Genomic DNA, 24,461 nt, shown 5'->3' on the forward strand with positions numbered 1-24,461 from the left:
CACCTCTTACTGCCCCCAAGAAAGCTCCTGACAAACGTCGAACCAGATACACCAATGCTACAAGGAGGAGGCAACTTAGGAATGTGGCAAAGACATTTGTACATAGTACTTCTGCAGTGCACTGAGATGCACAGGCCAAGTACCAACAAGATCACCCTGAGGTGCTCAGAACAACACAGTCTCCATATGAGCAAAACAATCCAGGAATACAAGTAGAGAGGCCATCCCTTTCCTGGAAAGTAGCAGGAGTTGACTTAACAGACGACTGCTTCTTAAATGGACAGTTCTATGTGGCCTGCTCCAAAGTGAGCTCATCAAACAGCCTGGTGATCCTAGCACCTGAGGGCAGAACCACCAATGTGGTCTACAGAGAGGTCCTTCAGTAGAGAAAAAAGAAAGTACGTATGTCTAACTTCATTTCTTACACTACAGTCTTCTCTTTTAGAATTCCTACAACAAATGTCACATTTCAAATTTCACATCATTCGTATTATAACTGGATTTATGGAACTTAAATACCATAGCGAAGCACGGGTAGCAGGCTAGTTAATTTATATTACCATGAAAAGGAGAGTGCAAATACTGTTTATTTCTAAGAATAGCCTCCTTTATTTATTGAATCATTTCTGTTCTTTACAAACATTTTTTCCAGCTGCCTTAGGATGTAATTTATAGTTTGAACTCAGAATAAACTGTTTATTCACATTTGGAACAATTTTTAAAAAGGAATGTATATTCCCATGGAAACCTGTGGTTAAACATGAGTCTGATGCTTCTGCTGGAGTATGAGGTAGTCCTCCCAGAGGATGCAGTAGAGGCCTTGTCACTTGAAACTTTAAAGAATTGTTACATTCAAAATGCCAGCAATAAAATTAAACCACCAGTTTCATGCTGACAAGTTGACAGACTTGGTGGACTTGAAAGGCTTCATTCAGTCCTAAATTTGTGGCCTCTGCACTACAATAGGAGATACAGTCACTGGTCCATCACCACCATATGTTTTATTGATGTGCTTTCCCATATGAATTTTTGGTGTGTGACATAATTTATTGCTTAGACAGTGTGGAGCTAAAGGATGCCAAACTATTCAACACCTAAAACTATTTTACACCTAAAACAATTCAACTAAAACATTCCTCAACACATTTCAGAAAATTTCCTCATGTGTCAATTGCATCATACTTTTTTTCCGCTGAGCTTCGTCTCTACTGATTCCCATTTTTCTTTGAGGTTATTTATGTCTTGCTCAACATTTGTCTCAACAGACTCTGGGCATCTTGCAAGCATCTGTAGGCCCTTATGCATCAGGCATTTGTATGTTTCTTCTTTGGCTTCAAAGGCAGAACAGAGTTCCTAAACAAGGACAACAAAATACCTCAAATCATGAATACATAAACAATTATACTCTAAAAAGATTAGCCTCAAAAACATTTACATTTTACTATAATGTGCAACAGAAATGTGTAATTACCTAAATCTTTCTAACTCAAGGTTAATGCAGTTGGATACAAAATTGTGCATAAGCACCAGCCTTTGCTAGGTATGGCAGATGTCATGGAGGATATGTACTGTGGAATTGTGGATATTCTCTGATAAAAAATCAGTATAGAAAAACAAGAAGGATGCATGAAGTACATGAAGATGTCTACACTCTGTATTTGTTTTATTTATATTTATAGTACACTGCTGTGGTGGCTCAAGTGGTTAAGATGCTGAACTGCAGGCTGTGGAAGGTCAGTAGTTCAGCAGTTCGAGACACGAGTGTGCCGCATGACAGAGTGAGCTCCCATCTCTAGTTCCAGCTCCTGCCAACCTAGCAGTTCGAAAGCAAGAAATTGCAAGTAGATAAATAGGGACCACTTCAGTGGGAAGGTAACAGCGTTCCATGCGCCTTGGTGTTTAGTCATGCCAGCCACATGACCACGGAAACATCTTCGGACAGTGCTGGCTCTTCAGCTTTGAAACGGAGATGAGCACTGCAACCCTAGAGTTGGATTTGACTGGATTTCAAGCAAGAGAACCTTTACTTTTACTTTACTGTAATTTACAATCCTCTATGGTTGTACAAGCCTAATGATCCACTTCTTAGGCCATGCTGCCTTCCATCAAGCAAACCCTATTGTGAAATTCTAGATCCTGAGACAGCGGTCTACAACCAAGAGGTATGCAAGTTCTATTTCCATTAACTCATCATTATTCATTGTATCAGCTGCCCTTCAGAAGTTCTTCCTTCCATCACCATGTTAAAGAAAAGGTTTATAGGCTGCGGTCACACGCAACATTAGCCACGCAAGAGATACGGAAGACAGGCGGAGTTTCCGGGCGCGATCTTACCAGCACATCTGGGAAGCGTAGCGCTTCCGTGGCACAACCGAGGCTTCCTGCCGAAAACACGCAGCAAAAAACTAGTACCTCGGAGGTACTAGTTTCCGGAAACTGCGGGGCAAGGGCGGGCGTCTGATCGCGTTTCCGGTGGCATCCGGCTCCCGCCCATGTCCCCTTGTGAAAAAGGTTTTTTTTTCTCCAAGTCTCCGTGGATGCGCACACGCACCCAATGGAGCATGCGCATTCGTACTGTACACAAAAAAATAAAACCAGTTTGCCGCGCCGCGCGCTTCTTTGTTGCGCGCAGGCGTGTGTTGTGATCGACACCTCTCCCTAACCACGGAAGCTCCACGGTACCTCCACAGAACCTCCACAGGAGGTCTGATCGCTTAACTGCGTGTTAGTTTGCCCCGGGGCAAACAGCCACGCTTCCCCCCCGCAGTTTCCTGCCCGTGTGACCGGGACCATAGTTTAGCAGGGGATTCTCTGAAAGAGGACATAGCCCAGTAGGGTTGCCAAGTCCCCCCGGGGGTCAGGAATTCACCCGCTGAAAGGGCCCCCAATCTGCCGGTCTGGATCCAGCCGGCGGGGGGAACCCCACCCCTGAAGTGGCCCGATCAGGCCAACGTGCCCGGCACCATGACGTCACCTGGAAGTGGCATAATCACGCAGTGCATATTGCCAGGCGACACTCTAGCAATTGCCCTGAAAACTCTATGGTACCATAGAGTTTTTTGGGTGAATGCTAGAGCGTCGCCTGGCGACATGGCTGGCGTGATTACGTCACTTCCGGGCGATACCATTGAGGTGCGTGCGCGAAGTCTCCCCCACTGCAAAGAGAAGGTGACTTGGCAACCCTATAGCTCAGTATGTCCTTGGCCATGCATTAGTCATATAGCAGTGGCTTTATATTCAGGACTGTGGCCAATATAATGAGTCATAAAAAATAAAATAAGGACAACTGGGACAGTTATTTGTTTTTGGGCGATCTTTTCCTTTTAAAATAAAATAGTTTCGCTGGTATAGATGCTAAAGCACAAAAGAACAACTTCTCTACTTTGAAGCCCTGGGTGCATACACAATCAGTGCTTTGCCAGCTGCACTGGCTTCCAGTTGAGTGCTGCATCAAATTCAAGGTGATGGTACTAACCTTTAAAGCCCTCTGCGGTCTGGGGCCAATGTATCCGTGGGACTGCCTCTCCCAATATATTTCCCGGAGAGCCTTATGTTTGGCTGACCATCACCTGCTGGTAATCCCTGGCCCAAAAGACATCCGTTGGCCTCAACCAGAGTTAGAGTCTTTTTGGCTTTGGCTCCAGCCTGGTGGAACACCCTCCCTAGTGAGATCAGGGCCATGCGGGACTTAGTACAGTTCCACAGGGCCTGTAAAACAGAGTTGTTCCGCCAGGCCTTTGGTTGAGGCTACGGATGTCAAATTACATTGGCCTCCCCTGCCCTACTCTGCCTCAGCTTGTCTTGTGCACTTTAATTGTTCCTCTGGTGGAGTTTTACCCACCTTCGGGTAGGCCAGCGCTTGGGCACATAGGCAGCATACACCATGGAGCTTGCCATCATGTACTGTATTACGGGTTTTATAGTTTTTAAATTGTATGTATAGTGTATTTTAACTGCTGACTCACTTGAGCCTGCTTGCGGGGGAGGGCAGGATAGAATTCTCAAACATAAATAAATAAATAATACAAGATCAGTAAGGAAGAGGGATAAAAAGAACACAGCAAATTTCCCCCTAAGCGACACAATGCTGAGGACTGTACTACTCAATCAACTTTGTAGCCTGGCAATTTACAAAGGAGTTTGCTCATTTAACCATGTTACAGACATTTTATTGTGTAAAGCTTGCCAGCACTTTACAACAAATGGCCACAAAGGTTTAGCTTCCAAATTGGGACCATCTGCAGATATTAAGACCCTTACCATATGGGTATTAAGCTGCTCTCTTGCAGTTTCTGGTAAACCACCAACAGGTTTTGATGCCAAAAGCTGATGCTCAGTTTCAGTCAGCCATTGTTGCAGATCTTCAACTTCACCATGGTAACCTTGTGCCTAAAGAGATACATTATAGCGCTTTGGAATATATTTCAGTACCCAGAATTGCCTCATCAGCTAAGAGACAATTGAACTTGGGCACATTAAACCAGATTTTAATAATAACATTTTAAAAAAAGCTAAAAGGAAAATTCAATAAACCAAAAATACCCCCTGGGGTTTTACTGAAAATTATTGCACACACAATGGAACATTGCTGAATAGAGAATGACAGACAGACAGAGCTCTCACAAATGTTACAACTACAGAACTTATAATGGAAAAAGAAGCGTATACATTTTAAATCTCAGTTTACAACTATGACTGAATCAAGACCCAATTAAGCATTTGGAATGCCAAAACCCCACACAAAATTAACCTATACTATTAAAAATTGCTGAAAAGAAGTACAGTACAATTCAGCACAAGTCAACTAGTTGCTATATAAACAGGAAGCTATGCAGTCCAAGATACTCCACAATGTTTAAGGTTTATAGTGTGATACTTCATATTATTGTAATACACAAAGAACACCATCCAGCTTAAGATAAGCATTTCAGAATCCACCAGATTTACATAAGCATCAGTCAGGTTTTGAAGCATTTAATGCCGGATGGATCATGTACAGATGTATTTAATCAATACAAGCGAGTCTTTAGGATGTTCAATTTCTCCTACATACCTGGATCAAAGCACTGTCCAGTTGTTGTTTCCTTTTTTCTGTTTTCTCCCAGACATTTTGCCAACATTGATTGAGACGTTCCAACTTGCTCTGTAGATTGCTTGCTTCTTCAACAGCACTTGACTGAATCAGATCATTTCCTGCTTTCTTAACTGTTTCTACAGTGGACTGATGAGCTAACACATCATTTTGCAGCACCTGCAATTAAAAACACGTTAAGTCTTGTTTATATATATATATCACCAATTTCATTTGGTTGTCACAAGTTGCACTATCATTTTTGTACAACTTTACTGAACGTATTCAGAACTAGTATACAGGAATGAAACTTCAGCTATCCAGTCTATATCAAGTTATTACCGTAAAATGATGACATGTTTTTGATGTGTTCTATTTGTAAAATACTCACTATGGTCTAATTAGGCTAAAGGTTTATTAAGGATTTATGAAAATATATTGTTGGCTTATTTTAATCTTCAAACATGTTCAAGACGACCATTTTTATTCCACCTACTGGAGGAAGTCCCATTTTATAGCTTTTTGAACAGCACTGATAGGCTATATGCCATTGTTACACTGTTTATATGCAATTAACACAAAATAAATGACTATTTTAATGTCAATATTTCTCTCCAACTCGGGAAAAAGACAACTGCTGTTTTGTTCCAAGCATGAAACATTTAAACAATTTAGTTTTCAAACTAGTTACCATGGAAGCTGATAACATCCCTACTTTTTACTTTCCTATTTTTTCACACTCCATCAATACACATTCCTTTGTTAGAACTTTATTGTGGTGTTTGATATAGGGGCGAGACTGCCTCACAGAGTGATCATGACCATCCTTTCACTAGGAGATCTCAAGGGAAAGGACAATCAAAGGCCAGAAATAAATCATCCCCTTATGGCTCAGGGGATATTTATTAAAATATTTAATAAGACATATATATAGCATCTACCATAAGAAAATAATGGACACATATAGTTGTAGTAGAAATCTATGTGAGTGAGTCCTATTTTTAACATTCATATTATGGAATTGTTTGATCCAGGGGCCTGATTCCTAAGACCCCCCAAAATATAACAGAAAAATAGAAACAGCTTTATATGGAGTAAAATAATTACAGTTCAAACTGTTTTTGAGCTCTCTGAAGCCCACATCCCCAAAAAAGTCCCTGACAGCCTGCTGGCCTCTCCATTACCCCCACTCCGACAGCAGTTGGCGCTCATCAGAGCCACAGGCCACTGGCCTCATCAGAGCCACAGGCCAGCCATGGCCAGCCTGGGTGCTCTCTAAAGCCCCCCCCCTGCTGCCACTGCCCAAACACAGTCCCTACCAGCCCGCCAGCCTCTCTGCCACCCCCCAGCCCTGAAAGCAGTCACCTCTGGCCTCATTAGAGCCCCAGGCTTGCCACGGCCAGCCTGGGTGCTCTCTGAAGCCCTTCGTCACCCCAAAAGCTGTCCCCGCCAACCCGCCGGCCTCCTTACCACCCCCCCACCGCCCCAAAAGCAGTCCCTGCCACCCAGCCCAGAGCAGCCTGGAGCTTCCTTACCTTCCTGGCTGAGGCAACACGTGCTGGCTCCGGAAGAAAGAGGCAGCCCAACTGAGGGCTGCTGGGAGCTGAGCATGGCCAACTCAGAAGCCAGCAGGAACGCTGTTCCGGTGTGTTCCTGCCCAAAACTAGCCCTGGTTGTTAGTATCTTCACTGAAGATTTGGCTCTAAGGGCCAAACTAGACAAGATGTACATCCCAGAGTTTGTACCACCATTTTAAAGAACTCTCATCCAGGAACTCCTTTAAACTGCATCACAGGGGCTCAATTCTGGTTAGCACTGTAGTGGCACAGGGGGAGGAGAGGATCCTGCATTGATTATTTTATATGCATTGTTTCGGAATGTGTTATAAGCCACCTAAAAAAATTAATTAGTAAGTAGGTTTCTCTGTGTGTGCATACACACACGAACATGATCTCTGAATAATATTTCCATCATAGCTCACTCCTGGGCTTCTATTACTATTCAAACGTGGCGGAAAGTTTTATTATTTTTCATTGTTTTAAATTTAATTTCTACCCATTTGAAAAAGTGAAAATTCTGTTAGAGAAACAGATGTGATGTTTCCTTTCCTTTCCAGCTATAATCTGTTAAGGTAATGACTTGTACTCGCCAACTCATTGATGTTTGGGATGATAAAAGTAGAAGTTCTACTCTGTGATATCTCTGTCCCTCTCTTCTCTCTCTCATGCATGGAAAACTGAATGAGCAGGAAGTACATAACAGCATGTGTATGCTGAACCTTTTCTGTACCTGCACTTCATTTATTACGTATTTGAGCTCTGCTTTGCCAAGACAACATTATTTTTTAAATCAATGAGAGTGCCTTGAGCCATTTATGACTGAGGAATTGGAAGGAAGGAAGGAAGGAAGGAAGGAAGGAAGGAAGGAAGGAAGGAAGGAAGGTCTTGGCACTGGCTATCTAGTGTCTTAAATACACACTGCTTCCAGTCTGTGTCCTTAAAAATAAGTATAAAGGTTTTCAGAATGCTACATAGTAAATATCAAGGTAATGAAAGAACAAAATAAGTCTCAACAGGTAAACCCGAGACTGCTCCGTTACATACGTGATGTTTGGCCAGTTCAATTTCAATAGCCTTGGGGTCACCACCCACAGGTTTCTGTTCATTCAGCAGGTCTTCAGTATGTATCAGCCATGTCAGCAACTCATCCAGGGCATGCTGGAACTGCCCCAGAGCTAACAAAGCACCCTCCAGCTTATGCTGTAAAAGAAATTGTAAAAATGACATTGTTACATGATGTGAAAGGACCAAGTGGCTTCAAAATTCGTTTCACTTAATGAACTCTCAAATCAATGACTGGAATTAGGCAACGTCATCTGCATTCAACTGATCTACATCCTCTGATTGTCCCTGGCCCGAGAACATCCAGCTAGACTTGACTAGGGCTAGGGCCTTTTTGGCCCTTGCCCCTGCCTGGTGGAACAAGCTCCCACCTGAGATCAGGGCACTGCGGGATCTGTTACCATTCCACAGGGCCTGCAAAACAAAGCAGTTCTGCCAGGCTTTTAGTCAAGGCAGCAGGCGTCCAAATTCCTATTCTTGGCCTCCCCTGCTGACAACCCTAGCCTAGTGATTAGTGGCTTGATACCTCACAACACCGCCCAGAAGGTTTACATCTGAGCATTGCAACTGAGGCACCTTTACTCTGGGTTTTTTATATGAAACTATGAACTTTTAAAATACTAAATCTCAAATTTCAAAATGTAATTGTTGAATTTTATGTGTTGTTTTACTCACCAGACGTAATGGTACTCCTTAAGCATCTCCTTATTAGAATCAGCAAAGTCCATACAGGCTTCATCACCAGCACAGTTCCTTTCATCCACCAGCTTTTACCCCTTGGGGCAGTTCTACCAGGCTTGCCCAGGTCTGGCATCCTTATCTTGCCCCAGGCCTCAGTTCCTCGCTTGGGTGCCTATTCCTCCCTTCTTTGTACCCTCTCAGCATTTCCCAGCCAGCTTGGCTTCCTCACCTCCCTGTTCTCTTTTGACATCTCCCTTTTTATCCCTGGGGTTCCACCCACGCTGTACAAGCCCAGCACTGACCCTTCCTTCTCTGAGCCATGTTCCTCTCTTAACCTCTTCCTTGCAGTGCCCCACCCCAGCTAGGTTTGCATAGGGCTAGCCAGAAGCCCTTGCTGTCCTCCATACCCCCTAGGCTGGCAAACCTTCTACCCCTGCTGCTATGCTCGGCCACTGCCTGGCGAAAAGGAGACTGTCCTGCAGGTGGTGCTCCTGTTGGGCCCACCAGGCTGCTACTGCCTTCTTTTAAGATACCCTGCCCTTTCCTGGAGCAGCTGCTGCCTTTCACTCAGTGGATGGGGGCTTCTCTGGCCTCCGCTGCTGCCTCTGTGCCACATACCTCAAAACAGGATCCTAAACATATGGCTTGGATTATGCCTTTCCTTTTTCCTTCTAACCCTCTCCCTCCTCTTTTTAATATCTTAACCTCTTGTTCTTCATGCCCCCCCCAAAGAAATGAAATCTAAAGACAAACACAAATATGGTGATGCAAGATCCCTGAACATATAGAGCAACTACTGGGGGTTGGGGTGGATTTTGGATCCAGGCCATGGTGTGGAGGCGCAGAAGTGTTGTGCTTGTTTGTTTTAAAAACCTGTACCATTCATGCCCTTTTCACATTCTTAATCACCTGACCCCAGGGATGCTATTTAAACTGCAAGGGGAAAATAGAAAGGCAACTGAATGTTATGTTCATGTTTTTCCTCTAGGGATCCAAAAGAGACAGAAAACAGACTATGATCCAGTGGAGCATTTCTGTGGGCAAAAGGATTTCTACCTGATGAACAAGTGCAACTTTCTCCTCTCTCCATGAAGCCCAATAACCCTCCCACCACACACACACACCCCTCTTCAAGGAGGCAGGGATGACATTTGGAGCTACCGTGGACACAGGGAAAACCTTTGTGTGAGGAAATATTTCCACTCATGGGAACAATCTGCTGGATCTGAACCGGTGGTGGTGGGAGGATTACACAGCTGCTCTTCTCCATTTTAAAACAACAGAAATGTTCATAGATGGTCAAATATAGTTTGGTACTTAGAACATGGATTACATTTGCTCACTTTCATTTCAAGTTATCCTTTCACAGAGTCACAGAGTTATAAGGGGCTTTACAGACCTTCTAGTCCAACTCCCTGATCAGTAAATGAAATCCAAACAAACAGATGGCTGTCTAGCTTCTGCTTGCATCTTCTAGCAAGGGGCAGGCCACCAACTATATAGGCTACTGATTCCATTGATTAACTGCTCTTACCATTAGTAATTTTCCCCTAATGTGCAACTGCAATACACTTCTATAACTTCAGCCCATTAGATCTGATCTTTGCTCTCTGGAGCAGCAAAAGAACAAGTCCTTGCAACATGACAGCTCTTTGGGTTTTTGAAGCAAGCGATACAGTCTCCTCCTCAGTCTCCTCTTGTCCTAGATAAACATACCCAGTTCATTCAACCTCTCCTCTAAGGACTTATTTTCTGTAGTGCTGACCATCATTGTTTCTCTCCTTTGAATCTGTTTCAATTTGTCTACATCCTTCTAAAAATGTGGCACCTAGAACTCAACACAGTAGTCCAGATGGGGCCTGACTAGCACAGAACAAAATGGAACTATTACTTCTCATGCCTTAGATACTATTTGTTGGATCATATGACTCCTGTTAGGTTGCTCTGCTAAGTCTTCCCTCAAAAAAAAAAAGACTTCTCCAATGAAGAATAGCTTTTTTCTGACAAAGGAAGACTACCTCTGATGAAGAAGAGTCTTTATTGAAGGAAGTCTTTCCCTGTTGGAAGATGACCAAGCCAGAAGCTATGTACTATTATTATTTTTCCTTATTTGTATAGTTCTTAGCTTGTGGTATGGTTTAATTGAAGTTGTCATTTACCTGGCGGCTAACAATTTTGTTCTCCAAAGTTTCCCATAACAACTTGAGTTCAGATAGGGGCTCTTGTACAGTGTGCTTGTCGCTGTCTTCGGTCACTTTTTTCAACAACAGCTCTGCTTGATGGTTCAGTCGTTCCATTTCTATCTGTTGCTGATAAGCCTCTATCTTAAATTGCTGTTGAAACAGAGGAGCAAAGGTGAATATTTCACAGACTATCGTCCTCTAATTACTGTATAGTCAAATAGGTCACGCTGTTCTCCAGACTTCTGATAAAGGGAGGAATGCTTTTTTCTGAATTGAAATTACAGTTATAAATCATTCTTGCATCCAAATTGGCTTACTTTTTGAATGTAGAAAAATAAGAACCTTCTGGTGGCAGTGGTGTTCACTCTCCGTAAAAGTCATGTGTGTGTGTGTGCTTTTTCTAAGTGCTTTTTATTTAAATTGTTTCTATCCCACCTTTCTCCGTACAAATTTAAGGCACCTTACAAAAATGAAAATCAATAAAAACAAATAGAATCATGAAAGTCAGCATAAAAGATGAACTAAATGGTTAGCTTAAAAACTAACCACATGTATTAAAAATCCTCTTTAAAAGTTCATCCATGTGCAACTTCTGAAACTGTGACCAAGTAGAAGTCTTCATCACATGTTATGGAATGCTATTTCACAACAAAGGGGCCACCACAGAAAAGGACCATGGAAAAAGGACCATCAGCAGAGACTGATTTCACCTGCCTACCCTGTAATTATTTGGTGACTGAGATAATACTGATACACACAACCAATGGCCACCATATAGATATGCTTGAAGGTTCAGCTCATATTGGGTCATGTGTTACCTAAATGACCAATAGATTGGTGTAAGGTGTTCCACAGGAACAGGCACCTGCAGTTTCCAGGGGCACTCATGTATTATAGGACAAAACTCATGATCTTAGTATGCTCCTTATCTTGAATACCTTATACTTAATTCTGAACCAGGTCCTCAGTGTTTGGATCCCTAAATCAGCACACTGGCATCATGAACAGAGTAGGGAAGGTGCTTGTACAAACCTGGGTCAGCCCCCAGATTTGTACAAAAATCCCCCCCAAACAAAAATAGTAATTATGGGTAGAAAAACTCCTCCAACTATACAAATTTGGCACAATAAAATCTGGGACCAATTTAGTTTAGCTAAAACCACGAATGTCATTCAGTTATCAAACAAATACTTCTCCCCTGTTTCCTCCCGCTTTGAATCTATTTGGTTTCGTATACTTCACTACATGACAGACAAGGATGTGCTCCCATCGAACTCTGCTTATCTTTCATGGATATGCTTTTGATCTAATTTTGGTCCATGGGGTTGTTTGGGTTTCATACAGAAGACAGAACCAATTGCAAATGGTAATAACTTGCATGCTATTTTCAGTTTGATCACATGTTTGAAGTGTTTAGAACATAAACTGGAGATTTGAAAGGTTGAAGGTATTAATGTGGAACTGTACGTTAACCAATGTCTTGGATATGTTGTACTCACTTCTAGGCTCAATTTGTTGTTTACATTGTTGATGTTGGTATTTGTTCAAATGTTTCAATAAATATTAAATTTAAGAAAAACAGAGTAGGGAAGTTGCTTGTACAAACCTGGGTCAACACCCAGATTTGCGCAAAAATCCCCCCAAACAAAAATATTAATTATGGGTAGAAAAACTAAAATTTGCGAAGCTATATCACAAGATCTTCGCTGCCATTTTGAGGGAATGGAATGGAATGGAATCTGCTGCTGCATAAGTCAGGCAGGTGGGTGGACTGTGTTTGTGGGGGTGGGATACCCCCATAAGCCTTGCAATGCCCTCATCTGTCCTTTCATAATTTGGCAAATTAGCACACAGGTATATGTAAGGAGGGGGTATACCAACAGGCCTGTTTTTACTATGATATTGATGCTGGTTCCAAAAAAAGACTAGTTACAGTTTATTTGCTTTCAGGAATTTCTAATGCTAGTAGATGATATAATGTATGGAGATGCTAGGGATTGAACTTGGGACCTTCTGCATGCCAAACAGAGGCTCTTCCACTAAGCCACAGCCCCTCCCCAAGCACGTCTTCAGAAGACTGTTGAATTTGCTGGCATTTGGGCCCAGACCAATAAAAGATGTGGTATTGTTGTACATATTAGATTCCATGTCAAAAATGAAGTCAAATGAGGAGGAAGTTCTTGTATTGTATTGTAATGAAATATGGAAAACAGTTAGGCCAAAGGACCCATCAAAACTGACTGCTTTCTTCTCAGCATAATCAGGAAACATGCCTCAATTAATAGGAAAACAATTAGACCAAATAGTTAACCAAAAATTGACAACTTTCTTCTTTTTCTTCTTCATCTTCTTCTTGAGCATATTCTGAACATATTCAGGAAATACATGATATTTTATACATGGACTGACATAATCAAGAAAACAATATTCAAACAGCATAATTGGTTACAAAAGACAGTGGTAATTTGAGTAATAATCCTCTGATTGGCCAGATATAAAGAAACATATCTACGTCAAACTAAGTGTTTACTTAACCTAACCTAAATTATAATGGGCAAGGATTCTTCATATCAGACTAAAATTGTATCTGACCCAGACATTGAAAGGTTTGCCCTAAGAACTACAGAATCATGAACTTTGTACCTATTATGTTGTCTGCTAACAATATCAGACCTACAAGAGGAAAGCCTTCTATATAACAGGCCTTTCTAACATCCTAATAAAATATTACTTAAAGAATAAATCTATAAAAACCAGAGAAATATGAATATGAACAATCAAGAAGGAAAAAACCTATATATGAAAATCTTTATATTCCCATTCATACTACAGTATCTAGAAAGGGTACATGGAAAAAAAGAACAAACTATCCACCTGCAGGCTTGGAAGCTTGTTGGAGACCTACAGAAAAGGGACAAACATTTCTGTTTACCCTCAGGAGAATCTGGGAATGACCAGATAAAAATGCACCCAACCACCACTACACTAAAAATTCATTACATCTCCTCCTGCATAGCCAATGAGTTCACCCATTTCTGTTTCAATTCTGAACCTCTGTAGGGCTTCCTACTCATTTTTATATTTTCTCTTCCTGTGTTCTTTGTTTACAAGAATAGATTTAGATTGAGTTATCTAGTCTAATTTCGTGCCCTAAAACAGGATACCTTATACCATCTCTGCTTCCTGTGTAAAACACACAGCCATATCCAGGTATTATGAACGGAATGAGTCATACTTCCATTCCAAATTTGCTTTTCATGTTGGCTCGGGATTTTTGCTGCATAGCTTTGCAGACTCTAGTGGAAATGAAGCAATTGTTGAATGTTAAGGAATAATCCATGTTATCAAGAACGATGGACTTGGCAGGAACTTGCACACATTCTGAAAGGGAAGTTAAGTGTCATAAAAGTAATTGATGCAGTGGGAAAAATGGAGCTTGTATTATATTTTTTTGTAAAAGGGAAAACTGATGTCATTATTTTCTAACTTAAAAGGGCTATTTTAAAATGGGATGCTCATCTGAAAATGACTTACTTTTTGTTGCAGAGCAAGTGCAAAGTGCCAACCCTCATAGAAAGATTAAAAAAACAAAAAGGTTAATATTTCATACCTTCAGTTCTTCTGTTTGCTGTTTCACAGTTTCTAGGTCAGTTCCAACTGGTGACATTGAAGATAATTTACTGCCAGCAATATCCACCCAGTCAAATAAAGCCTGTAAAATAAAATATTTAATTAAAATAACATAATTAGATTGAAATTGAATCCGACGAAGACGGAGGTCCTGTGCCTGAATCGGAGCAGTCTGGGGGTAGGGATCCCACTACCGGCCTTCGACGGGGTGCCATTGGTGCCAGCGCCGAGGGTCAGGAGTTTGGGAGTGCTCCTGGATGCGTCCCTAACAATGGAGGCCCAGGTAGAAGCCAAGGCAGCCTTTTACCATCTTCAGCTGATTAGGCAGTTGGTTCCCTTCCTCAAACGCAATGATCTGGCATCAGTGATCCATGCTATGGTCACCTCGAAGTTAGACTACTGCAATGTTCTCTACATGGGGCTGCCCTTGGTGCAACTCTGAAAGCTGCAGCTGGTGCAAAATGCGGCGGCCAGGCTGTTGATGGGCCTCCCTATGTGGGAGCACATCCAGCCTATGCTAAAGGCACTGCACTGGCTGCCAATAGTATACCGGATTTGTTTCAAGGTGCTGGTTTTGACCTTTAAAGACCTTTAGGGTCAGGGACCTGCCTATCTGAGGGACTGCCTTTCCCCACATGTTCCCCAGAGAGCACTGCTATCAGGGTCACAAAACCGTTTGGCCCTCCCTTGACCTAAGGACACCAGATTGACATTGACCAGGACCAGGGCGTTCTCTTTGGCAGGTCTGACTTATTGGAACGAGCTCCCTGGCAAGATCAGGGCCCTGCGGGACTTTGGAAAGTTCCGGAGGGTCGTGAAAACGGAGCTTTTCTGGCAGGCATTCCGATAGGAGCAGCTATGCCCTGCACTCACCGCTTTCCAGCCGAAGCTTCCTGGAGGGGATGCACTGCTGAACGTGTCCTAAATGCACTTTACTACATTTGGATCACCATTGACGTATTAAATTGTTTATTGTGTATTTTATTGTGTATTTTAAATTGTGATGCATATTTTTTTTTACTAGGTTTTATGTAAGCCACCCTCAGCCTGCCTTGGCGGGGAGGGCGGGGGAAAAGTTGAAATAATAAATAAATAAATAAAAATAATTTGGTTTAATAGTAGGGAAAATAACACTTCAGCAAAGTACTGGTATGATGCTTGATACAATACAATTTTAATAAAACTGGGAATGTGTCACATTGATTCCAATGGACAGAAGGGTATAAGTCTGCTTAGCACTGCACTGCAGGGATATTTAATTAGATTTCAATGTATCGAGAAGTTTACATTGGGTTTCTCCCCTACGTTTACATATTCTGACGGTGTTTGGGCAACTACTTTCTATTCTAAACAAACCAACACCATATGAGTCAGCAAAGCAAAACTTTCTGGCACCTTAAAAACCTAAAAGGGTTCATGGAACCAAGCCTACTTTATCACCTGTATGAACTGTTCCATCAGTTGGCAGAAACATACATGAGAACAGAGGGGGGGAAATGAACAATGGGTTGGATCCAGTGATCTCTCAGTATAAAGTGTTGAGGGATGAGGACATTTTCCACCCCACCCCACCCCTGCAGCAGTCTTTTCCAACCATGGGAAAGTTGATTTCCAAGGTCACAGAAATAATGAAGCAGGTCTTTGGGGGGGGCAGTGCTGAAGTGTGGAGGGAAACAGGATGCAATTGCCCTTCCCACCTCTTCTCTCAGTAGAGTCATGCTGACAGGAGATAGGGCATTATTCCTTCCTTTTCCCTCCTTAGCACAGTCTTAGCACACCCCAACCCATGTGGTGATAAATCCACACAGGGTTCACAGGACGAGAGGAAAATGGACGTTCAGGACATTCAAGAAAGTAGACAGCAAAGGCCACTTCACTTACTAATGATGTGTGAACAATCATAGATTATGCATTAGTAGGCCTGAAGAGCTGACTCACACTTCAGCTCCAACTCAGCTGCAGGTATTTTATTTAAGAACTACTATTTGTTGTTGTTCAGTCGCACAGTCAAGTCCGACTCTTCGCGACCCCATGGACAAGATCTCGCCAGGCCCTCCTGTTTTCCACTGTCCTCTGAAGTTTGCTCAATTTCATGTTTGTAGAACTACTATACTAGCAAGGAAAACCTTTACCTTTACACTAGCGCATAGCCACAGCCAAGAGCACTTTTTTCTACCCTAAATGAAGAGCTTTCATAATTAGTCTTCGGGGGGGGGGACTCTACTTTTTCTGAATAAATCAAATTTACAAGCTAACCAGTGCATATTGGAGATAGTGCTAAACAAAGACTATGGGAGTGATTGCTTTCCAATTAGGGGATAGTTTCAAGAAATGAATGCTGGGAAGAGGCATCAATGTATAACTGGGATCCTTTAGTCAAATAAAGCTTTCAAAGCAAGGTCTACAATTGCTTGGATGACTACTGAAAGAGGAAAGAAAGAAAGGGACAATATCACCATACATAGCGTTGCTTCCTCTCAACAATCTAACCTTGCCAAATGTGGGAGTGGAAACAGAAGTTTTCATGTATTAACTGGAAACTTCAATATATTTTGTTTTTACCAAGACTGGTAAGTTATGCAATAATACGGCAACCTAACTTTCACCAATAACTTGATTAAATCAAAGTGCGGGCTTGGCTAGAGATGCAAGCCTTTTGTTGTGTGGTTTTGGCCTTGAGCTCCCAGCCCGTGGCTCACAGTCTGTGGCCTTGAGTGAGTCAGCACAGTAGATCCAGGTCCAGTCCAGGATGCGATTTAGTACATTCTTTGTTTTTCCCCCAGCTTATTTATTTATTTAAACTGTACCTTGTTCATGTACACTATTTGTTTATTTAAACTGTACTTTAGTATTTTTGTAAGCTGCTTTGGGTCACCTTGGGGAGCAAAGTGGGACTAAAAAAAGACTAAATAAATGCAATCAGACGGACATAATCAGGGTGTCATCATTATATGGATAAACATTATAATCAAATGCCCCTGGGATTGAAGCCCCAACAGGACTAACTTAGGCAGCCTGACCTCACGAGCACCAGCTCCTGCAACTCCAACATGGCCTGCTTTGGTTGAAGCAAGCCAGATACCACTGGCAGCCACAGCAGCTGAGCTGGGGTGGACTTGAAAGGGACAGGGCCATGTTGTGATGGATGGATTGCCCAGGAGGATCTAGCAGCTTGGTGGCAGCAGAAGTTTGACTGACAGGCCACCAAAACAACACCCCATTAGAGCAGGGTTGCCAACCTCCAGGTGGGGCCCAAGTTCTGGAATTGTGCTGATCTCCAGACTACAGTGATCAGTTCCTCTGGAGAAAACGGCAGCTTCAGATGGCAAACACTATGATATACCACAGATTCTAGGTGAAATGCCTCCTCATATTCCCCTTTCCACAGGCTCCACTTCCAAGTCTTCAGGAATTTCCCAGGCTGGAAACCTTATACCAAAGAAGAGGTGGGCCAGGAGGCTCATGCTCCAGGAAGTGGCTTAGCCACTTTCTTGAACTTCCTGGTGGAGGGAGGGGTGGTGAGGAGCCAGCGCAAGAAGGACGATTTAGGGAGGGCTGGAGGCAGACCATGGAGAATGGTCGTGTCCCAGCTCTGACCCCGAAACAGAGTAGAGAAGGAATCAGGTGGCACAACCCCCTCCCTTCTCTGATTTGAGGCCCTGTGGGCCCTTCTGCCAAGACCCTATATATGGTGTCAGGTAGAAAGTGCAGGTTGAGAGAGGGCGAACACGCACATGTTATAAACTGGAAGTAGATCTCTTTCATATTTGGTCCTTCCCTAAAATTGTTCAACTTTGGAAAAAGATGTTCATTGTTCCACTGTTGAGACGTTTCAAGGATGTAATTGCACTGCTATTGCATAATGAATGGATATTATGTCATATGTCAGCACAAAAATGGAAATATGAGGGTCAATTACCATTGAATGATGAGTTGGAAAAATCTGGAATGCAGCTTATTAAACTGACCTATTAGACGTCCATCAGAAAAAACAGTATTTAGATAGATTTATGGACAGACAGTTTTCATTTATAAATTTCTGGAACAAGAAATCTATATATATAAAAGAAAGTCGTCTCACCATAAAATCAACGCTCAGGCCAAACCGCTGGACCTAGAAACACGAAATTCAGGGAGAGCACTCCTACCGTGACATAGATGCTCACTAAGAAGGGATTTTTAGAAATTCGACCCCTAAGTGGGTCAAAAGGAGGAAAATGTGCTTCCCCCCATTGATTCCTATGTGGCTGCTAGGCTGCTGCCTCCTTGCACCCCCACACTCTGATTGGTCAGCTGCAGAGCTCAGTGTTCTGAGGTAAAACAAAACAGTTACAGGGGACTACAGAGAGCTAATGACAGTTGAGGAAATCAGGAGTGGCCAACTGCCTGTGAGGTGAAGCAAAGCTGCTGGCCCAGCCTCCCTATGGCTTCAAACATGCTCCCCCCTCCTACACCTGACAGGCAGTTGTCTGTCAGATGCAGCAGCAGTTGCAGGGTGCTTAAAGCCACAAGGGAGTTCTGCCTCAGCAGTAATGCCTTAGTGATCCTGCCAGCCCCACCTCCACAGCAGCTTCTAATACTCCACTGGTGGACCTCTTGATGGCACCTGGTATTTCTGGCCACTGTGTGAGAGAGTGTTGGACTGGATGGGCCTTTGGCCTGATCCAACATTGGCGTCTCTTATGTTTTTATGTTCCTCCCTCTTCCCTCTCCTACACTGGACAGACAGCTGCCTGTCAGGTGTAGGAGAGGAGGTGGGATGCTTATAGGCACCGGGGAGGTTTGCTCAGCAAAATTGCCTTAGCCCTGCTGCTGGCCCAGCCTCCCTGATGCCTTTAAAAATGATCCCCCACAATACCAGACAGGCGGATGTCTGTCCGGTGTAGGGTACTTTAATCCATCAGGGAAGCTGCCCTAGCAGGATCACCTTAGCAATCCTGCTGGCCCAGCCTCTCTGACGGCTTCCAACACCCTCCCCCCACCTCCTACACCTAAAAGGCGGGTTGTTTGTCAGGTGCAGCAGTGGTTGCAGGGTGCTTAAAGTCATGAGGGAGCCCACCCCAGCAGTCTACAGAGAGGTCCTTCAGTAGAGAGAGAAAAAGTACATATGTCTCACTTCATTATTTACACTACAATCTTCTCCATTAGAATTCCTACAACAAATGTTACATTTCAAACTTTACACCATCAGTATTATAACTGGATTTATGGAAGTTAAATACTGTAGCGAAGCACGGGTGTCAGGCTAGTATAAGGATAAAGTGCAACCACAAAATTGTTTTCTTTGATTTGGTGTGCTGTGATAGGTGGAATTATTTTATGATAATTAAAGCTACAATAAAAACTGAGCTTAAAAATCTGTTGAACAGAATAGCCAAGATATTATTGAAACAAAAATTAAATCTAGGAATGTTAATAATTCTCTAAGTAATGTGTTTTTTAAAAACTGGACATATAGTACTTCATAATGGAGGAGAGGACGATACTAGGTTTGGAAATTTAGATAAATGTATTTTAACATTTCAAGTTTTTGCTTCATTTAATGACTTATCTTTTTAAAAACCTTGCTTGAAAAATGTACTGCTAAATAGAGTGACCCCATTACTCAACCAGTGTACTAGAACGATAATTTTAACATATGAATAGATGATAAAGAAGCAGCTATAAAATACTTCTACTGGAGACAAAGTTCATGTCAACCAACATGGCACTGCACAAAATTAAAGCACACTGGAGCATAACACATAGGACATCACTATGAATAGGTCTGTCAGTCAGTCCATTCATCCCTCATCATCATCTAACATTTTGTCTTAAGAAATAACTATAATCACAGGGACACATTTCAATTTAGCTCCTCATCTATGACCATTGACAGATGACCTTACTTATGGTCATAAGTCAAAACAGCTCTTTAATGTTAGCAACAAAATACAATATTTAACTGATGGCAACAATATGTAAAGAACTTTATTTTTCTAAGAGATTCATTTGGCTTATTTCTTTTCTGGTGAAGTCAATGGAACTTAAAAGTGCTTAGCCTGGGCTGAACTGCACATAAGACATCAGCTACTTTGTCCTTCTATTACGGTAATGACAGTAGGAAGAATAATTTAAATCACAATCCAGTCAAAGTTAAAGTATTTACATTTGATTGAATTAGGGCTGCTGGACCCCTGGACTGGGCAAGGGTTTACCCGTTTTTGGGGGCTTCAACCCACCAGCTGACCAGCTGGCTGGTGGGGGAAGCCCTGCCCCCAAGCCCAAACACCTGCAGCCACCCCTCCCTTCTCTCTTGAGAGATTTAAAGGGCCCTCCAGCTGTGGGTGCGTGGGGCCCCACTGGCTGGAAGTGCTTACAGGGTCCCTTTAAGTGCTTTCAGCTGGCGGGGACTAACTCTGCACGCCTGGTCTCCAAGCAGCAATACCACTTGGCGATTGGGCGTGTGGGGTCCTCTTGCCTGGAAGCAGTTAAAGGGTCCCTTTAAGCACTTTCAGCTGGCGGGGACTGGCCTCCACCTGATCGGTGGGCCCTTTAAATCTTGCAGGAGTTTAGGGAGAGGGGTGGCTGCCTGCAATTGTTCTTGGGGTAGGGCTTGGAGCAGGATGTCCCCAACGTGATGTCATCACAATGGGGACACCCCACCCCCTCTGGGAATGCCTCCCAAAGTTCCCCGCTGGGGACAAAATTGGACCTGGAAACCCTAGGCTGAATCATGCCTTCATCTATCTATTAACTGTATTTGAATTTGCAGCATCAGGAAGTCCCCCCCCCCAGTGGAGAATGCTACTTTATCAACACAAATAACAGCAACAGAATAAAATACATGCTAGAAGTAATATCAGATTAAAATGCCTAATTCCATCAAAAATCCACACATACAAGACGTCCTATTATGCACTGAGACAAATGTTTGAATTCTGCAAGTACCTTCTGTACCTGACACACGAATGTCACCAAATAGGGTGTTTCCTAGCTGATGTCAGAAGTCAGGAATCTACAATATATAGCCATTGGCACTTTGATAGGCTCAAACCAAGATTTTCCTTGCAAGGAAATAGGGAGCCAATATGGTTACTGTCAACACAGCCAATGACCCACATCCTGATCAATGAAAAATCTTTGTCTTAAAAAAAAAGTAGAAAATACTTGTAAAATTTCCCCCCTATTAAAATAGTCTTACCTGCAATCTATCTTGATACTGAACGGCAGCCTGCATGGCTTCTTCAAGTTTGTCAACACGCTCCTTCCATGTTTTATTCAAAGCATCCCAAGCAGAATTTAACTGTATTTTAAATGGAGATCAAATTGAATAAAAAAGGAAACTTATGCCAAGAAATATTGCTTAATCTAAAATGTAAATCAAAAATTTCTATAACTATTGGCTATAGAAAAAGGGTACAAGGGTCTTGCTAAACCATCACAGGTTAAAAAAAATCTAGCTACTTGCTAAATATCACTGGATAAATGTAACGAGGTAGGTAGATGACTTTCAGTTAGGATTGACATCCCATCCACTCCTGGTTTTGGTGCTTTACTTACCTGACTTACCTGACTTAATTTTAGAGGCCCTTAGCTTCATTTTTTTTAACCTTTTATTTAGATTTTGTTGTTAACATACAAACTCTGTAACAGTATGAATTTACAAATAAGCAGAACAGTGAAATTGAGAGGGATTACACATGTAGGCTGCGGTCACATGGAGCATTAGCCATGCTACAGAGACGGAAGATAGGCAGATTTTCCGGGCGCGATCACACCGCAACATCTGGGAAGCGTAGAGCTCCCGTGGCTCACCCGAGGCTTCCTGCCAAAGATGCGGCTTAAAAAACTAGTACCTCTGAGGTACTAGTTTCCAGAAACCACGGGGCAAGGGCGGGCGTCTGATCGCGTTTCCGGTGATAGGTCGTGGCATCTGGCGCCCGCCCATGTACTGTCGCTAAAAGGTTTTTTTTAAAGTCTCCACGGGATGCACACAAGCACCCAATGGCGCATGCACACACTTCGTTAAAAACAAACAACACAGCCCCCTCCTCTTTTCCGTACCCCCCCCACTCCTGGCTCAGCCTGCTCAAGAGGAACTCTCTGCACCGGGCGGCAGAGGGGGAGGTGCAGGGGGGATGTGGCGGGAGGGCGGCCCGGCTGAAGCTCCTCCTGGAGGGGACGGGACAGAGGACACAGTTTGCATTCCTCTGCAGCCCTGGAAGGGGTTAAACCCATGGAGCCTTTTGCTAGAGAGGCCGCTTCCCGGCCGGTGTTACCGGGGCCGTAGTACAGCAAAAAGCCAGGAACAAACGGAGAATGCTTTAAGGGTAATTTGCTAAACTGTATAATTAATCTGTATAATTAATTAAGAGGAGCTCTGTAAAATTCACCACTTATGAGTTGCCTGGAAGTACCGTCTACTGGTAAGGATAATAAGTTCAGTTAGGATATCATGTTGTCTATATGTTAGGTGTTTTATTTAATCAGAAGTGAAGCCAAGATGCAAAACTCGGGTTTTGTGGCAGTAGGTCTTTTTCTGTCATGTACTGAAGGAATGGAAACCAGGTGTGCACTAATTTGGAGTGTGTCGTACAAGATTATGATTGAGATGTGATCAAAGTGTCATTGATTTTGTCCATAATAAATTGCTCCCACACTTTATTTCTCCACTCCTCCACCACTGGGGGTTTAGTCAATTTCCAAGTGGCTGATTATGGTAACTTTTACTGCTGCCAGTAAGTATGTCGTTAGGTGTATAAGAGAGTCTTCACCTTTTGCTGGATCTCTGAGATGTAGGAGAAGGGTTTCTGGTGTCATTGGGAGTGTTTGTGATGTCATTTTGGATATTTCAGCAACTACAATCTCCTAGAAATGCTGTACATGGGGACAGTTCCACCAGCAATGCAGATAATCTCCCACTGCTCTGCAGTTCTTCCAGCACAGCGGTGAGTATGTGTTCTTCATGTGGTTTAGACGACTTGGGGTATAATACCAATGGGAGATTAATTTGAAAAATTGAAACCTAATTTTATGAACTCTATATCTATTTGCCCCCATGAACCAAATCAATACCCATTCATGGTCCAACAAATTGATCCCAAGGTCTTGTTGCCACACAGCTTGATATGCCATCTTCGGTGTGCTGTAGGAATCTATAAGAATTTTATACAATTTTCAGAGCAGATGCTTTGAGTGTTCTAAATAAGTTACTAGAAGTACTTCAAATTGTTACTTGGGTCTCTTGAAGACATCTTTATTCGATATGTGTTCTATGACACTCATTAGTTGGTAATAACGGAGCCAGGAGATTGCTTTGCCGATTTGTTCTTCAAAGTGTGCCTTTTCTAATAGTTTTCCTTCTTTGACTAGGTCTTGAAGACAGTTGAAGCCTGCCCTCATCCAGTCTTGAAAAGCACCTGGTTCCTGACCTGGGGGGAACCAATCTTGGTAAGTATAAGTTGAAAGTGGTGAGATAGATGATGTCAGTTGTTGTCTCTGTCTGTCCCAGATCTGTAGTGTATGTGTCAAATAAGGATTGTCAGAAACTTGCTTGGGTCGTTGCAGTTTGGGGCTCCAGAAGGCTTCTTGTAAAGTGAGTGGGGCAACAAAATCTTGTTCTATAGCCATCCAATTGGTCAACGATGTGCTTTGCATCATTTGCAGAACGTTGGAGATGGTCGTTGCTTGATAATAACACCTTATATTTGGCAGGTTAAGACCACCTTTGAGTGCAAGTCGGGATAAGATACGCCAGTCAAGTCTGGACTTCTTGAATGCCCATATGAATGATGTTAACATGTCTTGCCCAATTTAAGGTCAGCATTCGGAATCTTGATGGGAAGTGCCCTGAAAAGGAACAGAAAGCTTGGGAAAATAAAACTCTGAATTAACGTGAATGTGAGAGCGTTCCATTCTTATAGTCATTGTAGGGTGTCTTTGTACAGCTTATGAAAATTACAGGACTGTAAATTCTTGGGGTCAAGCGGTATTTGTACTCCGAGATACCTCCATGAAGATTGCACCCATAAAAAGTGGAACTGTTGTGTCGAAGCGGCTTTCACGTCTGGAGATATGGAAATGGGATATATTTCTGATTTTTGTGTGTTGACACGGAGACCAGAGATTTTCTCGAAACTATCTAAGATTTGACAGATGATCGGTAAAGATTTTTGTGGATTGGAGACGATCATCTGTGTACACTTTCACTTTGTGTTCTGTGCCATTGATTTTTAGACCTGAGAAGTCTGTCGCCTTACAGAGTTCCTCTGTCAGTGGTTCAATTGCCATCGC

The 24,461-nt window shown here is 42.7% G+C and overlaps 1 protein-coding gene across 1 annotated transcript in view; it reads right to left on the reverse strand.

The window, feature by feature from the left end:
• The window catches only part of DST (dystonin), a 484,671-nt gene that overhangs the window by 61,796 nt on the left and 398,414 nt on the right, over positions 1 to 24,461 (reverse strand). Inside the window, exons 68-74 of the mRNA XM_015408298.1 lie at positions 21,370 to 21,471; positions 14,167 to 14,268; positions 10,533 to 10,706; positions 7,675 to 7,830; positions 5,054 to 5,251; positions 4,261 to 4,389; positions 1,183 to 1,353 (exon numbers count right to left, since the gene is read on the reverse strand). Of these exons, the coding sequence (XP_015263784.1) occupies positions 1,183 to 1,353; positions 4,261 to 4,389; positions 5,054 to 5,251; positions 7,675 to 7,830; positions 10,533 to 10,706; positions 14,167 to 14,268; positions 21,370 to 21,471 (1,032 nt within the window). The remainder of the gene's footprint in view (positions 1 to 1,182; positions 1,354 to 4,260; positions 4,390 to 5,053; positions 5,252 to 7,674; positions 7,831 to 10,532; positions 10,707 to 14,166; positions 14,269 to 21,369; positions 21,472 to 24,461) is intronic.

This window comes from Gekko japonicus, unplaced genomic scaffold (genome assembly GCF_001447785.1).
Source record: "Gekko japonicus isolate JY-2015 unplaced genomic scaffold, Gekko_japonicus_V1.1 scaffold383, whole genome shotgun sequence".
In the NCBI taxonomy this organism is placed as follows: Eukaryota; Metazoa; Chordata; class Lepidosauria; order Squamata; family Gekkonidae; genus Gekko; species Gekko japonicus.